The sequence below is a fragment of the Phocoena phocoena genome, chromosome 7, assembly GCF_963924675.1.
Source record: "Phocoena phocoena chromosome 7, mPhoPho1.1, whole genome shotgun sequence".
In the NCBI taxonomy this organism is placed as follows: domain Eukaryota; kingdom Metazoa; phylum Chordata; class Mammalia; order Artiodactyla; family Phocoenidae; genus Phocoena; species Phocoena phocoena.
Genome location: NC_089225.1, coordinates 63,505,818 through 63,526,158, shown reverse-complemented (window position 1 = coordinate 63,526,158; position 20,341 = coordinate 63,505,818). Strand labels below are relative to the sequence as shown.

Sequence of the window (20,341 nt, the reverse complement as noted above, 5' to 3'; positions counted from 1 at the left end):
ATGCCCCGGGGGAGGCGCGGCGGCAGGGTGAGCGCCCTGGAGGGCTGCCGGGAGGAGGAGGCGCCCCCGGCGGCGGACGCCGTGCCCTCGGTGCTGTGGGCGTCCGGGCAGCAGCCAGAGTCGGCGGCCGAGCTGATTCTGCTCCGGGGCATCTTCGAGATCCGGAGGGACAGCTGCGACGTGGTGCTGAGCGAGCGAGCCCTGAGGTGGCAGCCCATCCAGCCCGAGCGCCCCACAGGTGAGTGGTCCCAATTAGAAGGTCCCGGCGTCTTCGCCCCCCATGGCGCCTCCTCGCTCTCCCGGCCCCACACCCTCCTCCCGGCGCAGTCCCTCCGCAAGCTCCGCCTCTGCCACAGCGGGCTACCGCGTCCAGAAGCCGCCGCCTCCTCCCTCCCGCCAGGGGGGGAGAACCCGCGCCGCCCCCAGGGGCCTCCCGCTACCTGTCCCCTCCCAGCTGGCTTTCCGCCTGGGGTGCCATCCCGGGACCTAAGTCACACTCTGCTTCTGCTCTGTGACGCCGAAGAAAGAATTGAGCCCCGCAAGGGGAGGTGTTTTCCAGATGTAGAAAAGTCACCTGCTCCTCCCCTCCAAGTTGAAGTTTTACTCCGTCAACTTCTGACGGTAACGCTGAAAGTAAAAGCATTTTACCGAGTCTACCTACACGTGGGTTTCAAATCCAGCTCTCATTTTGCTGACTTCTGAAAGTTTCACCCCAACTTTTGGTCTCCCTGGACTTTTCCATCCCTCACATTCCTTGCCATTGTCTAGAATCAAGTCTAAAGGTCAGTCTAGAAACTTTTGGTGTTCAATATTGACTTTAGAATCATCTTGTTGTTTACGTGCATTTGCCTTTTGACCTAAACCTTTATTTAGAAAGTGTTATAATTCTGTACAATAGAACTATTTCAAGTCTTAGAGATGATTTAGGGGAAAACCTTGGGATGTGGTACACGTCCCCTCTAAATGCTAACTTACGAAATTTTAAAAAAATGCCTTCCCCTGTTGGAAAACAAGACACAATGCGCTGTTTACCTCAAAGAATAGAAAAATGTCACTGTTTTAAAGTTTTGTGTACAAAAATCGAACAAAACAGACTAGTCAGGGACCCAGTGCTGGTTCTGAGTGGGAATTCTGCTTCTGCTGCAGGTGTCCTGCTGGCCCACTTAACTAAAACTGCCTTTGACTTTAATTAAAAATGTTTTCAGGTGTGTTGAAAACCAAGATGTGGAGTATTTTCTAGAACCTTTGAGTTAAAAGCTGGGGATATGGACGTAGAGTTATTCTGTTTAGTTTTTAAGTCTGTTTGAATTTGGGGACATAGAAGTTTACCATTAGAGTTTAAATTGGCCTACAAGAGTCGATTTAACCTACAATGAAGCTGAAATACTATAGGAATAAAATGAGACATTGTGCAACGAGAGATATTCAAATCAGTGTTGCAATACCGGTACACGAAAAGTCAAATAATGGCATGAAGACAAAAAATGCTCTTTTATATACTGAGTGGTGATGGAGGGAAAATAGTCTTAATTAGCATTCCTGGCTGTAGAGTTTAAAAAGACATCCCGACAGTTATAACTCTAAAGGTTGCAAGTGTTGATCTTTAATTTTGACCTAAAACACTTTGGTTTTCTTTTTCTTCATTTAGATATACCATCCTTTCTTTGTAACTAACACCTAGTATGCAAACCACTTCGGGCCCCGAAAATTGGAGGTCCAGAAGCCTAGCACCTTAGTAAGCACTACTCTTTGTAGGAGGAACCAAGAGATGTTTTACTTAGTAAAATAATAAGAGTGGGGAAAGAAAAGGAGGTATTGAGAGAGATGTTTAAATGTGAGAAATACTCTCTGATGTGGAATTAGCTTAGATGTGCGTGGTGAAAGACAATTGAAATTGGTTCCAGAAAATGGAGGAAAAACTACCTTAAGGTTGCCATACTTGGGAGGACGTGGTGTGGGAGGATGTAGTGGAGGAGACCATGTCTGTTGCTCCTTGGCCTGTGCCTGGCTGTCCCAGGAAAGGGTAGGGGTGGGGTCGGATTGCTGGGCATTATTACATCATATGAGATGCTTGCAAGACCACTCAGTTTTTAAATCTCATAGTGCCTTAGTAGCTGTTTTGTTTTTTTTTTAAAATAGGCTTTATTTTTAGAGCAGTTTTAGGTTCACAGCAAAATTAAGCAGAAGGTGCATATACCCTCTGCTCCCCGCACATGCATAGCCTCCCCCATTATAAATATTTCCCACCAAGGTGGTACCTTTGTTAAAACTGATGGACATCGACACATCGTTATCATCCAGCGTCCATAGTTTACATTAGGGCTCACTCTTGGTGTTCTGCCTTCTTTGGGTTTTGGCTTATTTATAATGACATGTAGTAGGATTCTCCAGAGAAATAGAACCTTGAAAAAAATACACAGTACAATATATATTTGAGGAGATTGATTATGGGAATTGGAGATTATGGGATTATGGAGGCTGAGATATGCCACTCTATGCCATCTGCAAAGTGAAGAACCAGGGAAGCTGGTTGTATAATTCAGACCAAATCTGAAGGCCTCAGAACTGGGGGGAACTGATGGTGTAGCTCCCAGAGACGGGATCTACATGAGAAGAGGGAAGATGTTCAGGACATCTGTTTTGTTTACTCTCAGCGCTTTGAAGAGTGCCTGACATAAACATTTGTTACGTGAATTAATTTGTTAATTGGTCTCATGAACTTTAGTTTTGCCCATTGCATTATAATCTGATTACTACACTGCTACTTAATAGTGATTTCTCATCATCTGTAAGAGTATCCCCCTCCCCTTTTGTTAAAGCATTAGAACTCTTTTTACAAAACGTTCTTCAGCTAATGTTGGCTTACTTCTCCATTGTTAGCGTCATGGTGAGAAGGTTCCATCTTGCTCAGCTGTAAGTTGGAAAAAGAAAGCAATCTATGACCAGGGCATAGATTGACCAGTATGTCACATCTGTAAGCAAACTGTATACACAAAAGGGCATCAGCCATTCAGAAAATATCTTCATTGTCGCCTGCCATGGTACCTAATGATCTTCCTATTGGAATCTCAAATTACAGTCATTTTACTTGTGGAATCCTTTGAGTTTATTCATGTTAATTACCAAGTTAGCTCTCTGTGCTCTAGGAAAGAGCAAAACCTTTTGTGAAGAAATGGGAGAGGGGTCAGATGAGGATTTTAAGGCCAAATGAGAAAGGTCAGGCACGTCTGGGTCATGGGACCCTGTCTAGGCAGAGCAGACCACAGTGTTGTTAGCCCCCTACATGGTGCCTGGGACCAGGCGTGAGGTGTCAGAAATTGAGAAGAGACTCAGAAAGGGGGTATGGGCAGATGCCATAGACCAATATGTGTATTTTGTCATTTAGCCCTTAGCTCGTTACTGGATCAGATATTTTCAGAGTTCAACATTTTCAAAATTATCACTGATGGCCTGTTGGCATTGTTCTAAATCTCAACCGAGGACAGACTTCTAGGAACGTGCGCTTACCAAGTGGTAAACTTCTATTTGAAACGTTAGATGGAAACAGAAGGTACAAGCATTTTTGTGTATCCCCAATGCAGAATCTGCTTACTGTACTGTGAGACCTGGTTATGAGATTTTCCCGTAAAGGAAAAGCTACTGGTAGGGAGAGTCAGTAATGCATAGCATTAGACTATGTTAAGCTCATATTTTAGTACACTTAAGAATGATTAATTTAGGGATCTCTATGACTGGAATGCCAAATGCCCACAAGTCTCTGTTATCTCACACTGGGCACCTTTATCATTTACTAATGAATAGCACCTTGAAGTATGAAAAGCACTACAGGATCTTTTACAGGCCCCCCACTCCGGCTGTCTGTAATCTCCCATCTGGTGTAGGAAGGGTTTCAGGAGTGGGCACCAAGGGGCCTGAGGTCTTGTCTACAACTAACGGGTGTAACTGACTTAAGGCAAGTCATTTAACTGCTCTGAGTGACAGTTCATTTATCTGCAAAATGAGGCGTTTACATTATATGATCTCTAAGAACCATCAACTCTGAAGTTGCATTTTAAAGAAAATACCTATTTTTATAGACTTTTGGTGTTAGGACATCGTAATAAACCTGAGTTAAGTTTTAGTGATCAGCTGCCAGGTGTGTGTGGAAGACTTGTATTTTACACCTAGAGCTTCACAGCCCTAATGAATTTCTAATTAGAAGAACTGCCTGGGAAATACGGGCCAAGTTTCTTGCTCCCCTTCCCTAGCTTCAAGACACAATAATGAGAGGTGGGCAGTCACCTCAGCACAGGTTCTGTCTTTCGAAAGGAAGAAACCACTTTCTGATAGAAAATAGTGGGATAAGGCTAGTCATGAGCAGCTTTTTCATGATGGACAAAAGGACTAGCTTATCCTTTCTTCAATTTCATTTCCTGTACCCTCTTATTAAATTTCAGGGCAAGGATCTTACAATATGTTCGATTAGCATGAGAATGTTATGTTTTAAATATTTTTAAAAATACGGTGAAGGTTTCAAATCTTAGTTATGGTTTACAATTCTCTTATTATTCTTAGACTTACTACCTCAGGTTATACCATTTCATGTTGTGTTTTTTCAAAGGGTGATTCCTACCACGACTTTGAGCTCAGCTTAATTAGAGCAGTAACCAGAAAAACCTGAAAAAGCTGGGCTTCAAAATAAGGTCTTGAAAGTGTTTCTTTTATAAGGGAGTTCGTGATTTTCTTGTCCTTTAAGTTTTTATAGACATTCATTTGCTGGAAACTTTGCAACGTGAAAGGTAATGTGGAAAAATGTGAAAATGAGAAAAAAACCAATCAATTTTAAAACAACAAGAGTTAGTGATTACACGGGACTTAGCAGAGCTGGGTCCATTCTAAGTATTAATCTGCCTGAGCTGTTTGGGAACAGATGTACGTGAAACAGATCCCAGGCTTCTGTTGTGTATATCCAAAGTGAGACATCTGTCGGTAAACCGTTGGTCAGAAATAATGGAAGCAGGGGTTAAACCCCGAAGTGACCCATTACTCATGTGAATTATTGAAGGACTAATTACTCAGTAAAACGTGATGCTTTGATTCACCAGTCTACATATGAAGAAGAAAAATACTTCTTTAAAAAAATTATTAGTGTATTCCTAAGCTGTCAAATTTGAAGGAATTTTTAAAAACTGGGTGCGAAAAATCAAGCTTACCAGGCAACTGCGTGTAATGTTTATAACGTTTTAAAACGCTTTGACAGGTCTGTTATGCTATTGTATAAATACTGTATAAAGCTCATATTGTATAACTATTAGCTTTTTCTTAAATTGGTCCACACAGGAAAACGAAATATAGAATGAGTCTCTAAGCATGACTGTTTAGTTAAACTCTCTGCACTAATGGAATGCTCCGTATCTGCTCTGTCCGATACGGTTGCCATCAGCCACTTGGGGCACCTGAGGACCTGAAATATGGCTAGTGTGACTGAGGAACTGAATTTAAAATTTTATTTAATTTTAATAAATTTAATAGCCGTGTGCAGCTAGTGGCGATCGCGTTAGACAACGTAGCTCTAATGCATAGACCCATGAAGAGTTGAAAATGTTTATTCCCTTTATTCCCAGGCATGGGTTTGCATCTTTATAGTAAGGTACAGTTTTCAGTAATTAATCCCGACATAGAACTGATATGACCATATAATCTGAGCTGCCGATTTAAAGATAAAACAACTGAGTCCAGAGATGCCCAAGTGGCAGAACCCTTTAACGTACTTTGTGAGTACAAAAACATGCTTTTGTTATTGTGAATTAATTGGCTGACAGTAAAATTGAAGTCTTGTCTGTTAAAACCATAGTCTTATTCCTCACAGTCATGATTTATTTAAACTAAAATTTGGCAAAAAATCTGTTTCTTACTATAGGGATAGTAAATTTGAAATAACTGTCCTAGCTTGCGTACCTTGACCCCATGAAAGTCTGCATCCCAGTGTTGTTCATAAATATACCACAGCCATGTGGCACCATCTGAAGACAGACACTTTTAAAAACTGGTCTACTTTTGTGTCCCCTTCCTCTCGGTCTCCTCCACGTGGGGGTATTTGAGGCTGCAACTGGCACAAAAATATCCCCCTAGAAGTGGGGAGTGGTACTTGCAATTGAAGGCAAGGGATGTACAAACTGCAAATCAGATAAACTGGATCAAGGTCGGTAGAGGCTGATCCAGATGGGATCCGCCATAGCAGGAGGACCTGAAGTGAACTGCAGGAGTCTGAACATGATGGAACTAAAGAACCAAAGAGCCACGGCAGTAGACAATAGGGATCAACGGATAGGTTGGGTACACAGTAGGATGCTATTGCCTAGACTGGACATTTTTTGTGCCCTCTGTAATTTGGGAAATTACATCCTTGTTTAAAGGGCCAGGGATATAGAATATATAATTCATTGTGATCTCAGTACTAGAATGTTCCTTTTGAACCTTATTGCTAATCCTGCCTAGTCCATTAGTTGACTAGGTTATTAGATTGCATTTCAAATATTGACAAATCTACAAACATCATCAAAGTCCTCAGCATAGGCCTCTCTAATTCCTTCCATATGACTGTATTCCTGCCCGAATTTTAGAAGTACTATGCCAATGATGGGGGTAGCGTATGCTGAGCAAGTGAGTTCTGGTCGGGTATGTGGTGGGCAAAGGGAAGAAACTCTTGGTAGCCATGGCTTTTTATATGCTCTTGTGTTTTCCAAGATCAGTAAGTGATGAGTTAAAAGGGAAAGTTGGGAGGGAAGTGGGAGTTTGAAGGGAATTAAACCTTCTGCTGACTTTTGGCATGTGAACTAGAAGTGGAGGACCCTTAGTGTAATGGATGCCAGAATCCAGAGACAGGCAGGCAAGCAGGCGGGCAGGTATGCATATATTAAAAAACATTTGGCATAGTGCTATGGACTTATGGTAAGCCTACAGATAAGTCTAAAATAATGTACCAGCTGGCATCGGGGAATTCCTATGTACATTCCAAGATTTTCATCAGAAACAGTGTTCTGGAAACTACTGCTACTGCTATGCATCGGTGTCCGGTGTTTGACTGAAAATAGTGAACGTTTATTGATATTTACCCTGCCAGGTCCTATGCTAAGTGTCTTATCTTGTTTAATCTTCCCAACAAGACTATGTAGTCCGGACAGGATTTTTATTTCTAGGGCCCAGAGGTGACGTTCCTTGTCCAAGGTCATGCTAGGAATGGAGTTGCTGGGATTCCAAGCCAAGCAGCCTGACTCCAGAGTCTACAGTGTACCCAGGAGGTTATGCTGTTTCCTCAGTCCAGTAAGGAAGAGTTCTCCCTAATGCCTTCAAGAGTCTGTGTGATGTCCGAGTTACTGACAGTGCAGCATCATGGTCCAAACCAAAACAATAAACCTTTTTTTTTTAGTGGTAAAATATTAAAACTTTTATTTTCATATCTAGAATAAGAGTTAGATAGTAATGCCTACCATCTCCACTATTAATATTGCTCTAGAAATAGCACATGAAATTTGACATGAGAAATGATAATTTAAGGGGTAAATCAGAATAATAAACCTTAATAAAGCAAAATCATCTGACTTCTTTCAGACCTTCCTGACAGTTCCACTGTAGAGAGCATGTTCCACTTCTCTTGCCGCTTCTACTTCCTGAGTAAATGACCAAATGGGACAAAGTTTTTGAAACCCAATATTTTTATTGTGGAAAACACCAAACATACCCAAATGTAGAAAGAATAATATAATAAGCTTTCATGTTCAACCCAATGAGTGGTGAGACTCTATGTGACACGTTGAGATTAAACAATTTTCAAGGCCAGTCTTATTCCATCTATGCCCTACCCATATGTCCCTCTATCTGGAATAATCGGGAGCAATTCCTAGACATCATATAATTGCACCTATAAACATCTTACGTGTATCTCTAGGAGATAAGGATTAAAAAAATATAGTACACAATATGATACCCAGTATAGTCACTATACCACTATTCCAATTTAAGATAATCCTCTTTATCCTTAAATATTCAGTTAGTGTTCATTGTCTCCTGATTATTTCTTTCTCTTTTTTGTATAAATCAATGTTTAAATAAGGTCCATATTGCAGTTGGTTGCTATGTCTTTTATATCTTCGAATCCACAGATTCCTCTCCATTTTTAACTTTTTCCTTATAACTTATTTTCTGAACAAACTGGGTTGTCTGGACTGTAGTTTTTCATAGGAAAATGAAAGGTTTGTTGGGGGCGAATGTCTGTGAAAGATAAAAGGGGCAGGAAGCAGGTTGGGAGGGATAATGTTCAGACTGTGATGCCAGTCTGACACCTATAAAGAGGGGATGAAGCAGGCAGGGTCAGGGAGAACCTCAGTCTATGGTGCTTATCTGATAAAGTCTTTGTTTACCTATGGTGAGAGCTTGGGAGCAAAGATTGCTCATTAGGGGTCCTGTCTTAGGTAGAAATGGCCAAATCTAGTTGTGTTCAGTCATAGACTGGGGACTGCCTGGGAAGAGTGAAGCTGAGGTGGATCCTAAAGGCACCAGTAGCTGGAGGCTGTCAGCTAACTGCATTCATTGCAGCAGAAAAGCAAGTTCTTAAAGGGAGAAATCACAGCAGCCACAGTGACCAATAACGTTTATTATTACCATTATGAGCTCAGTTATTTAAATATATTAAATATATTTCAATTCACAGCAATGACTGTTCTTACTAATTCTCGGACTGCCCCAATTCTAGATTTTTGGACCAATGGGAACCCCTTCAGGCTGACTTCTGAGACATTTTGACGTTCTCTCAGCTGTCTCTGTTAGCTTCTTTGCTTTCTGGAGTGGCAAGATATTCCAGGCTCATCTTGAACATTTTATGCCTATCATCAAGGAAGCCTAATTTTTTAAATTGACTAATGGTATTTAGAGACCACAATTTGAGCACCTGTGTGCTCATTGCTAGAACTTCCCTTATATGGTCCTGTTTCCTAGGTTTTTCTGAAAGCAGAGCTAGGAAGTATGTATTCTTTTTTTTCCGAAAGGAAAAAATGCACCATGGAATCATTGCTGTTATTTCCAGTAAAAGTTCAAGACCGAAAGGTTTTTACTTCGTCTTCTTGCTCCTAACCTTAAAATCCTGTGTTCTAACTGCAACAATATCATTACTGATTTGCCTTATCCTGCAATAAATGTACATCACAGAATACCAACACCAATGCCACCATCAATAATATAATTAATCAGAGCCATTTAAGATCATTATGTAATATTTTGTTGTAGCTCTTAGGGACATACCACTTAGAGTATATGCTATGTATAGTCAAATTACTATGTCTTAAAGACACTTGGAATCATTCCTATCTGTGATGTTATGCCTCCAAATCAATATTTTGTTTCAGTTTTGCTTTTATTTTTGGGCATTGCTCTTTTTAATCCAATTTTGTTTTATAATTATATAAAATATTTATATGGTTCCAAAATCAAATCAGCTAAACAAGCTATATCCTGGGAAGTATAATTTTTATCTGTGCCCCTTCTACCCTTTTTCTTCCTTCCTATTATTGGTAAGCCTTTTTAATTTTTTTGGTTTATTCTTATATAGCAAACATGTACATATATTATTCTCCTTACCTCACTCCTACCCATCTTCTTAAGTGCTTGGTAGTGTACCATATATGCTTTTTGCACTTTGATTTTTTTTTGAATTAACAGTGTACCTGGTATATCACTTGATAGAGGTATATAGCGAGAGTCATCATTTCTTTTTATATCTGCACAGTAATCTATTGTGTACTATAGTTTATTGAACCATCTTTCTGTAGAAAGACTTGGGTTGTTTCCAGTCATTTTTGCTATTGCAAATAGTGGTGTAACAAAAAAATCCTTGTCATGTCTTTTTTTTTAGTATATTTTTGGAATAAACTACTAAAATTTATTTTGGAATAAACTACTAAATTCCTAGAAGTGGAATTGTTGACTCAAAGAATAAATATCTATATAATTTTTTAACAGACTTACTTTTTAGAGCAGTTTTAGGTTCACAGCAAAATTGAGTGAAAGGTACAGAGGTTTCCCATCTACTTTCTGCCTATATAATTTTGCTAAATATTTCCAAGTTCCCTCAAAAGGATTGTGCTGTTTTGCTTTTCTATTGTCATTGTATGAGGGTACCTGTTTCTGTACAGTTTCTTCAAAAGAGTATATTTTCAGACCTTGTTGTAAAAAACCAATCTGAGATAAGAAATGGTATCGGCATAATTTTAACTTGAATTTTCCTCTTTAAATAATTCACTTTTTTAGCTTATTCCTCCTAATATCAGGGAGCAACTATTATGTGCTAGGGTATCTCATAGGTTTCAGGGATGCTACAATCAATTTGACACAATTTCTGCTTCAAAGTATTCACAATCTGCAGGGAGACTTATCAGCAAAATAACTAGGTAGTCTATTTTATGTGCCACTGAGGTATTACTTACAAGGCATTATAAAGAACCAAGGAAATGTAGCTAAAGGAGAAAATCATTTTGTTTGAGTGGGCTGGGGGGAGGTCAGGGAGAGCTGCAGAGGGGTGTGAGGGTAAACTTGAATGTGGGCCTTGAAGCATGATTAGGAGTTGGCGGCACAAAAGAATAAGGAAACCATTATAGGAAGTAATATTTTGGAAAAATCAGGAAAGAATGCTTTGACCTTTGTGGAAAATAAGACCATAGCCTGTGGGGAGAGTGTATGTTCATGGGAGAAGATGATAGTCCTTTGTGTAAGCCAGTAGTTTGCATAGGGCCTTGAATATCATGCCGGGAAGTTGGTGTCTTAAACTGAGGGTTGAGTAAAGGGTGGCAAAGGCCGAGTGTCAGAGGATATCAAGTTTTTGTTTTTTAAAGTAAGTGAGTTTGGGTTTTAGAAAGACAACCATGGGGGTAGGATGGATTATAAATGGAGTCCATTTCAGTGGCCGGTACCCCAGAAGATCCAGGAGATGGTGTGTATTAGGCTGGGAGAATGGAGAGGAGAGGTGAGGCCAGGTGCAAAGGGATATTGTCAAAGATAGAACCTGGAGGATGTGGGGTTTGAGGGAAAGGGAAGAAACGATGGTGAAGCTGAGATTTTTAGCTTGGACAATGGAATGGATAATGAACACAGCTAAAATTGCTTCTTATTTTGCCAATCTAAGAGTTATCTCACGCGAAATGTATTCTACCAAGAATCAAATATGCCAAGACTAGCAAAATGTTCAAACAGAAGGGAAATGGAAAGCTTGAAGAATGCATAAGCTTGAGAAATTGCTCTTGAAGGATTATAAGTTGAACCCTGTCAAGTTTAAGATCTATGTTTTCCATGAGCCTCGGGCTCTCCTTCTGTGCCCTTTCTTACTAGGTTGGGGCTGCTTTGGAAAAAAGTTTAAAGCTATTTTCAGAAAACACTATTCATTAAAAATTGGTAAATAAAGTTATGATCTTTGTACGACCATAATGTTTAGGTATTATTGAAATATAAAAAGAGGTGAAATAATTTTAAATGTCAATTTTTATATGTATAAAAACTGTTTCTATATCATTTTAAAGTAAAAAATCTTTTTGTCTAATGCAAATATAATATTTGTTCCAAATTAAACTTTCAAGCTTAGTAAAATGTTACAAACACATAATTCAAAGTATTTTCTAGTGCCCATCTGTGCAGGAAGAATAGGATCAATAAAATTGAACAACTGTTAGAGTGCACTGGTTTCTTTATATTTCAGGCATGTTTTCATGTACTGAAAGTGTAAAGTCTAGATAGTATGTTTTGTTGTGGTTTTCATTATACAGATGAAAACTTGCTACAGTTGAAATCTTGGTGAATATAATGGATTTTTGAAGTCCCATTCATAGCCCACTTACTTTAGATAATATTTAAATATTTAAACTAAATAATGTGGATACATTTTTGTCATGAGATTTGATTTCTAATACACTCATTTTAAAAGTAAAAATACATCCTTCTCTAAAAATCATTATTTCCATTTCTTTGAATTAGCATTTTTCATATTTTGGGGAAAAATATCTTGATATCCTAGCTTCTGAATGGAAGACAAAGCTATCATTTTCCATATTGTTTGAATGTTTTACACTGGGACCAAACCTACTCTGTTATTGAGCTTCATGCCATGGAAACATCTTATGGGGGGACCTCTTTTACTCAAATCTTCTTGGTACTTGAATACTTTGTTAGGTGTGTACAGACTCACTTTGCATCCACTTCATCTGCATGGGAAGATATGTACATTGAAATTCTAAGTGCTTTTGCAAATCTAAATTTCCTAGAGTGCAACATGAGTCCCAACAATGTAAAGCTATGAAATGCCTTTTCATTTTGACTTTTCAAAGACCTTTGTTCATTAACATTTAATTAGCATCCGTTCGTTGTGTACATTGTATACTTCGGGGTGATATGACTAGTAACAAGGAATATTCTAGAGGATCTTAGACTTCTGAGATTGAAGCTGATAATACACTTACTAAATTATGTGCTGCTTTACATTAAAAAGATTCAGCAGTTACCTATTTCTTTACTGAGTATAGGACACCAGGTTGAAACCATTGATTTTGAAGTGAAGAATTCTTGGTCATATTCTAAACTAACCAAGTATTATCATTAGCTTTGAAAATAACTATCTTCAGTATTCTAGGGTAGACTGAAGAAAACCCATGTTGGAGGCCCGTAGAAAAACTTTAGTATTCTTATTTGGTTAATATTCTGCTTTTATGAGAATCTCAATAAAATCAGTTAAATGGAAACTCAGAAAATTCAACATACTATCACATTCAGTTTACTGTTAAATAAAATTATGCCCTGGATATAACCTTCTAATTTTATTTTTTCACCTTAATGAAAGCACTGGTCATTATTGCTGCCACTGATGCTCTTTTGTCTGCACATACTGTTGCAACATAATGTGTTGTGCATTTGATACGGATATTACCATATTGCCATAAGGAGCTGCTATTATTTTAGACACCAACTGATTCCATGATAGTGTCAGATTTCTTTAACATATGCTTATGTTTTTGTACAAATGACCCCAAGAAACATCTGCTAGTTTTGTGGTGATATCTACAGTTTCTTTTTTAGAATTTGACCTGTCAGTCACTTTTTAATGTGAAATCTACAGTATTTCATTAGAATAAGCTCACTTTCTATTTTTTTATTACTGATATTAATTAACAACATTTTGACTCAGCTTTATGACATAATTCAGAAAGTAATTGAACTGCCTGTGCACATTATTTTAAAAATCTCTTTTCATGATTGTGTCATTGATACTTTAAAATAGAAAAGTGTCCTTTTAATGGATCCTTTAGCATCCAAAATTTTAGGTCCCAAATTTCTTTCTGATGGTTCTGAAATTATTCTTTCAATTTTACAAAAGTGTGCAGTAGTTGTGGTGTATCATTGGTCTGTTCATATCCTTTGCTAATTGCTAATCTTCAATGGATGTGTAAGGGCAGACAAAGGAAGAGGAAATGAACTTTCAATAAAGTTATGAAATCTTTCCTCTAGGAGATTGCAAAAACTTTAGAGAACATAAGCCAATGATTATGTTACGGGTGGGATCCTTTCTTTTACTTGCTTTGGTATGACCTTGACTAAGAAGCAATGGTCACAGACTCCCATTGTCTGGAATTTGTTTTCCTCTCTTTTCTCAAATGTCTTTCTTAAGTCATAGCTACTTATTCAAAGAAAGCAATATGACCATGTACTCATGGTACTTAAACAAACCTGGAACATCAACAAAATGAAAAACAGGACTTTGAATAGCAATATCTGTCCATGTTTTCCAGTGGAAAAAATATAAATAGATTTTCCAACTCCTTTTATTGTATCAGAGGACATTGTCTATAAAATTTTGTATTACCTACATACTTGATACCAACTCTAAACCCAATAAAGTAAATATACATGAGGTATAGTCCTTATTCTTACCTATGTTATTAAGATAATAGAACACTCGGTTTTGTTTTCTACTCATCTGCTTTCTATGTATCAGCTGTTGCACTCCTTCAGACTCGAAGTGTGTCATCATTTATATCTCCATGCTCATTCAGTAGCCCTTGCTGCTCTTATTCTCTCTTTGTCCCTTGGGTAACTTGTCATTAGGACAACCTTCTGTCTCCTGCTTACCATCTCTTGGCTGAAACTGAGCTGGTGCCCTTGCCAGGTAACCTTAGGTGCTGGACCTGCCTGGGTTCAGCTTTGGCCTTGGTGATGTCTGTGTGCCTTCCATGCCAAAACTCAATTCTGTGAGGGGTGACAGGATGACTGAAAGCTTTAGTTTCAGTGATAAAGCCCAAATGAGGCTGTATTGAGTACCTAAATAGCTTTCTCTTAGGTCTGAAATAGGAGAGCCAGGAGCCTCAATGTCCCTCGAGAAAGAAAGATTTCCCTCAGCCTTCTGGGCTCCACACTGAGCCATTTAAGTGGGTTAGTGGGATGGACCCAAAGGGGGTGTAATTTCCTCAAATAGTGCTTTAGTTTTGCTCTGTTTATCATGGGAGTAGAACCAACTAAGGGAAGTCCCTAATGACTCTTCTTGCCTCTTGTAGGGCAGGCCATTTACTTTAAGTCATGGCTTCTTACCCCTTTGACACCTCTACCCTATGCAAGGCACTGGAGGAACCATGGGGATGGGGGAAGACATTCATGAAAAGGGTTTTCAGGTACTGGGTATATCTGGAGTCCTATTTGAAGGATAAAGACTATTTGGCAGTTACCATTTTAATACTTATCACTGCCTATACTTTTTGTTGTTAGTTTTTAGTACAGAGAATTTTGTCATACTATCAGTGGTGGAGTGGAGCGGGAAACAAAATGAAATCTATTTTCATTAACTTCGTATGGTGTCTGGTATGATATCATGAACAGGTGGGCTCATAATTGTTTACTTGACACTCTTTTTAAGAAGTCAGTTATATCACGGGAAATTGAAGAATAGCAAAATTAATTTGTTGAAGCATTCTTTAGGAAATCTTGCATGCATGTTCACTAGAGAAACATGGGGCTTCTCCCTTAAAGGACAAGGCTTTGTTTTGTTTCTAATAAGACACACTCTTTATAATTAAAACAAAATCCCAGTGTTAAGGGATTACTGTTTTAAATAATTGGATTTCTTTCCTTTGTTTCCCTGATCCCGATATATGAGAATAAACCTAATGGTGTCTTTGGCTAATACATATTTCCAAATTAAATAGTTCTGTTAACCACTGAATCTTAATAATGCCTCTCAAAGTTTACAGATGATAATATAGAAACCAATGTAATATCAGGAACTTATTTTAGATTTGGGAAAGGCAAAGATACAGAAACTAAGAACAACAGAAGCTGTGGAAACTTTCTTTTTAAATGATGATATATTGATACTCACAATAAATTATTAAAAAATATAAACAAACTATTTGTATAATTTTATTTAACTCTGCCATCAAAATACTAAATTCAGTACCACATATTTTTAATTTCAGACAAATGCTTTCACGAAATGGTATTTTAATGCCCTGAAGATGGTTTAGCTTAAAAATGGTTAGGGTTAAAATGAAATAGGAGAAAAGCAAAATGTAAATGTCTAGTTGTTACTTTAAGAAAAATTCCCAGAATAAGCTCTGTCCCCCTCTCTTTCTCTTCTCTTTTTGATTTCCATACTCCAGAGCCCTTTTCTGAGACTCTTAAATCATGTGTGAGTGCCGGAGAGGACAAGCATTAGGGTGAGTGGTAAGAAGGGGGAGCATTTTGCTTGGGGCAAACTCTTCCTCCATATGGGACCTTCTTAAAGCCCTCCCTCAGCCCCTTAAATCAGAACTTGAGCTCCCAGGCAAGAGCTGTGTTAGGAGCAGCATTAGCAGGAGACTGGGGGTGTGGGTGGGGGTGGGGAGGTGTGGTGGTAGATGAAGGGCCATTTTTCTAGTTGGTCACTTTTGGACTTTGGTGAACCTTTTCAAACTGACCTGTTTCTCCACTTAATCCTGAGTCAGTCTTGACCCTTAACTTTTCAGGTGTAGCCATGCTGGGTCCTCCTAAGTTTTGAAGCTCAAGGAGGAAGTGTTTCTAGTTCCAGTACAAACTTTTAAAGAACGAGTGGGAGCAAAAATGGCAAGGACTCTTGAGAGATTTTGTATTTGATCCCGTATGAAGGCAAAATGAAAAATATTGTAAATGGCACTTGCACTTTCAAATCTTACACAAGTTTCTCAGTTACCCTCATCTGTCGTTTCTGGGCTGCATTTGCATCCCTTGCTATCCTGATTAATTCCCACCTAAAATAATTTAGTGTCCTCCTAATATAACTCTAGCATTCTAATTAATGATAACCTAAGTAATTATTTAAAGTTTTTTCTCCATTTGGCATTCAATAGTCTTCAGTGTTCACATTTGGAAATATTGAAACCTGGAAGGGAAAAAAGGAAAATGATTCATTTCTCTGTTTGCCATACTTTGCTTGATGTTGTGATAAGACAGAAGGTCACCACCCGGTGTAGAAAATTTAGAGATTCTATAGAGGAAATGAAAACTTAGGACAAGCTAAAGAAGGAAGGTGTATTAGTCTACTAGGGCAGACATAACAAAATACCACAGATGAGGTGGCTTAAACAACAGAAATTAACTTTTTTCTCACAGTTCTGGAGGCTAGAAGTCCAAGATTAAGGTGCTGTCAGAGTTGACTTCTGGTGAGGCCTCGCTTCCTTAGCTTATGGATGGCCGCCTTCTCACTGTGCCCTCACACGGCCTTTCTTCTGTGCACACATGGAGACAGAGATCTCTGGTGTTTCTTCCTTTTCTTATAAGGACACCAGTCCTATCAGACTAGGGACCACCCTTATGACCTAATTTAAACTGAATTAGTCCTTAAAGGCCCAAATATAGTCACCCTGGGGATTAGAGTTCAGCATATGAATTTTGGAGAGACACAATTCAGTCCAAAACAAGTGGATTTACTGTAGTACTCCTTTAGCTAAATCTTTTCCAATCCTGAAAGTGGGTTTTACCCCTTCCCTCCAAATTCCTGTTAACAGGTAAGGTTTTTTTGGTTTGTTTCTTTTTGATTTTTAATATAATAGTTAATGTATGGTTGGTTACATCAAACCATATATAACGCTAGGAAATAAGAATTGTTAGAAGAGTCAAGTGAGCTAAAACATATTAAAATGATTTGGAAAAAATTTTTTTTAACATTTTAAGTAGGTTTCCTCAACTCTAGATCTGTGTGAACTTGGCATATCTAATCAGTCTAAATGCAGGCCAAATAGCAATCTTAGTTATATAATAGTAAGCGCAGATCTCAAAGATTGTAAAATACATCTGAATACACTGATACTCATGAGTTTGCTTGTCCTAAAATTTTCTGAAAACATGATGAACTCATAACTTCAATATTCTTGTCTATGACTGCAAATGTTTGGTGAGAGATGACCGTGTAGGATTTGTTCCCCCCCGTTTATTAAGGGCTTATTTCAGGTTTCAGTACTGAAATTCGTGTTCATTTTGTATCTTCCTGGTAAATCTTGCCAATAAATATTTGCATATTTGTAAGTTCTTAGGACTATCATATTATTGGGCAGCCTTAAAAGGCCACGCAGAAAAGTGATTGGGTTGATACTGCTCTGCTTTATTTAAGTCTGAACAATTCACTTTCGTGGTACAATCAGAGTACTGACCTACATTTGAAAGTGCAATGCTGTTCTGTTATCTAAATCCACTGTGCTATGAAAGGGTGAAATACAAAAAAGAGGTCACCATTATTATTTTCCCTGTTGTCCCGGAGTAAGGGGGTTTGTTTTTGGTTAGATGGTCTGCTTCTGAAAGATAACTGAAGTAGAAACGTCACTAGGATTCCTATATGAAATCATAGGAAACATAAATTGAAAAATGATATAATCACCGTGTTAACATTTAGCTAAATAAGGGCTGAAATGAGTTAATTCTATTTGGAAATATTTAAATTAGAATTAGCTTTTGCTTTTGATAAATACTGCCTTTTTAAAAAAAATTTCTGCTGAATCTTTAAGCTTTTAATACTTCAGTCATCCTCCTAAAATAGGTGTAGAAGCGTGTCCTTACCTTGGTTTGGTAAGCCTCTGAACATGCAAAGCAACAGATGTTATACCCAGCGTAATTATATGTATCCTGGAAACACATCTTTATAGAGTGGGATTGGTCCTTGGGAAAACAAAAACTTGGCAAACAAAGGGCATTAAATTGCTGATCTCAGCACTAATTACCTGGGATAGATTATAATAATCTTGTATAGGTAGTAACTGCATGCATGTATTGGAAAAATAATGTAATTGTAAAATACATTACAAGGAAATTGAACTTGTGTCAATTTTAGCTCATCTATCCCCTTAAAGAGCAGAAGAAGACCTCACTTTTATTTTTTAGAAAGTTCTTTCAACAACTTTTTGGAAAATGTTTTGGAAGAGTCCAAATCCTAATATACTAAGGCTTTTGAGCATGTCTCTGTAGGTTACTGCCTTTGTTTTTTTAATATAGTGTCCACTGAAAATAGAGCGTTCTAAACAAATGGATGGATCCCTGATCTTCAAGCATCCTAGTATCTCTGAATACACTGGGCACTGTGAGAGCACAGTTACTTGAACCAACAACCGTACTAAAGCAGTGGTTTTTGTAATTTTGATCTCTTCCTTCCAAGGGCATCTTTTCCCTTCCCAATAGATAAAGCAAAGCAGAGCTCATTAGGTTCGTGTCATAGAAGGTCTAGCATCATCTGGAGGTCAGTTTGAGAAGCACTGTATAAACCATTGCTTAAATAGGGAACTTCGAAGTTGTGGAGGTTCTTACAGAAATTTCTGAAGTTGATGGTGTCGGTTTTTGGAGTCTGAAGTTTTTAAATAAGAGTTTGTTGATAGTCACGGTCTAAACAGCAAGTTATCACCAAGATCATCTAAATGTAGGGTTGTTTACATTTTTTTTTCCCAAAAAGATTTTGAACACAAATGAAACCTTCAGGACAAGACATTATAGTTTGAGAATATTCTGGAATAATTATGCTGTGGGTTTTATTTTCTGTATCTTAGGTTATTAGCATGTGTTTTTGTTACCGTAGATGTGCTTACAGATAGGTCATCACTTAGTCAAAAATTCTTAGCAACTCCTTCGCCCGTAAACTGTTGCCATGGCATAGTTTTCATATCTGTTGAGGAACCAAAATGGTGAATAAGGAGAATGTCACGTTCGGAGCTGGTGTGTTCTCACACCATCTAGTGTTTCAGTACTCAGGGCAGTGATGTGTGCAGCCTTTCCTGCCAGGAATAGAGTGTGCTAAGATTTTCCTCCTCAGCACAGTCTGTGCATTTCCATAACAAAATCCAGGATCCAAGGAAAATACCACAAGGTGATGAAACCAGGTGATTGTGATCAAATTTCTGTTGCACACTACATCATCATTAGTGTTTGTCAGAAACGTTGTCCCATCCTGGGGTGGAATTGATGAAGAACTTGCCTTGTGAGTGGGGCACATAAACCCTTTCAGGATGAATACAAACCGAACTTGATATATTTCCCAAAATATTTGTGCCTAGCTAGAATCAGAGTAGTAGTGACCTGTGAGTCAACTTCTGGTAATTTTCTCCTTTTATTATTCTTTCTTTATTTTCCCTTTCTTTTTGCTTAATTTGAAAGACTTGTTAGTTAACTAATAGGAACAGCAATCTTATTTCTCATGGGATAAAGCCACTATAAATTGAGCATTTCATTTGGGACCATTGTGGATACATAATGAACCAATTAAAAGATGTTCTGTCTTGATTATGTGATGAAAGTCTACGTAAGTCTTACTATTACTTCTAATTTATCTTCCTAATATTGTCTGTCTTCTCTCAATTCCTACTTTTCTCCTCCTAACCTATTCCATAAATTTCTTAGTAGGCCCTTTGTAACAAGGGAGGTGTTTCCAAGTCTGCTTTAGGGAAGGCAATCAGGATGCCCCCTAATATTAGGAGTTACCTTTATAAATTCAAAACAAGTCCGGAGCATTTTTGTATTCTAAGTGTATGGAAGAGGTCTCCTCTAATCATTCCTGCCTAGTACCAGTCTGTCACACATGCTACTTTCATGGTTTATCTAGTTCAGCTACTGGTATGGTGACTGCAAGATTTGTTGAATTAGTTCAGGTAATAATAATAATAGTGGTAAACACTTATATAGCACATTGTATGTGCCAGGAACTGTTACCAGAATCTTACATATTAACTCATTAAATCTTCACAACAATCCTCAGAGGTAAGGGCTATTATAATCCCCATTTTCTAGATGAGAAAACTGCAAAAAGTTTAAGTAACTTCTCCAAGGTCACACAGGTAGTAAGAGGCAGAGC

The 20,341-nt window shown here is 38.2% G+C and overlaps 1 protein-coding gene across 1 annotated transcript in view; it reads left to right on the top strand.

Annotated features, from left to right (window-relative positions):
- Nucleotides 1-20,341, top strand: part of CERKL (ceramide kinase like) — a 144,509-nt gene continuing 124,168 nt past the window's right edge. The window contains exon 1 of the mRNA XM_065880155.1: nt 1-238. Within this exon, the coding sequence (XP_065736227.1) occupies nt 1-238 (238 nt within the window). The remainder of the gene's footprint in view (nt 239-20,341) is intronic.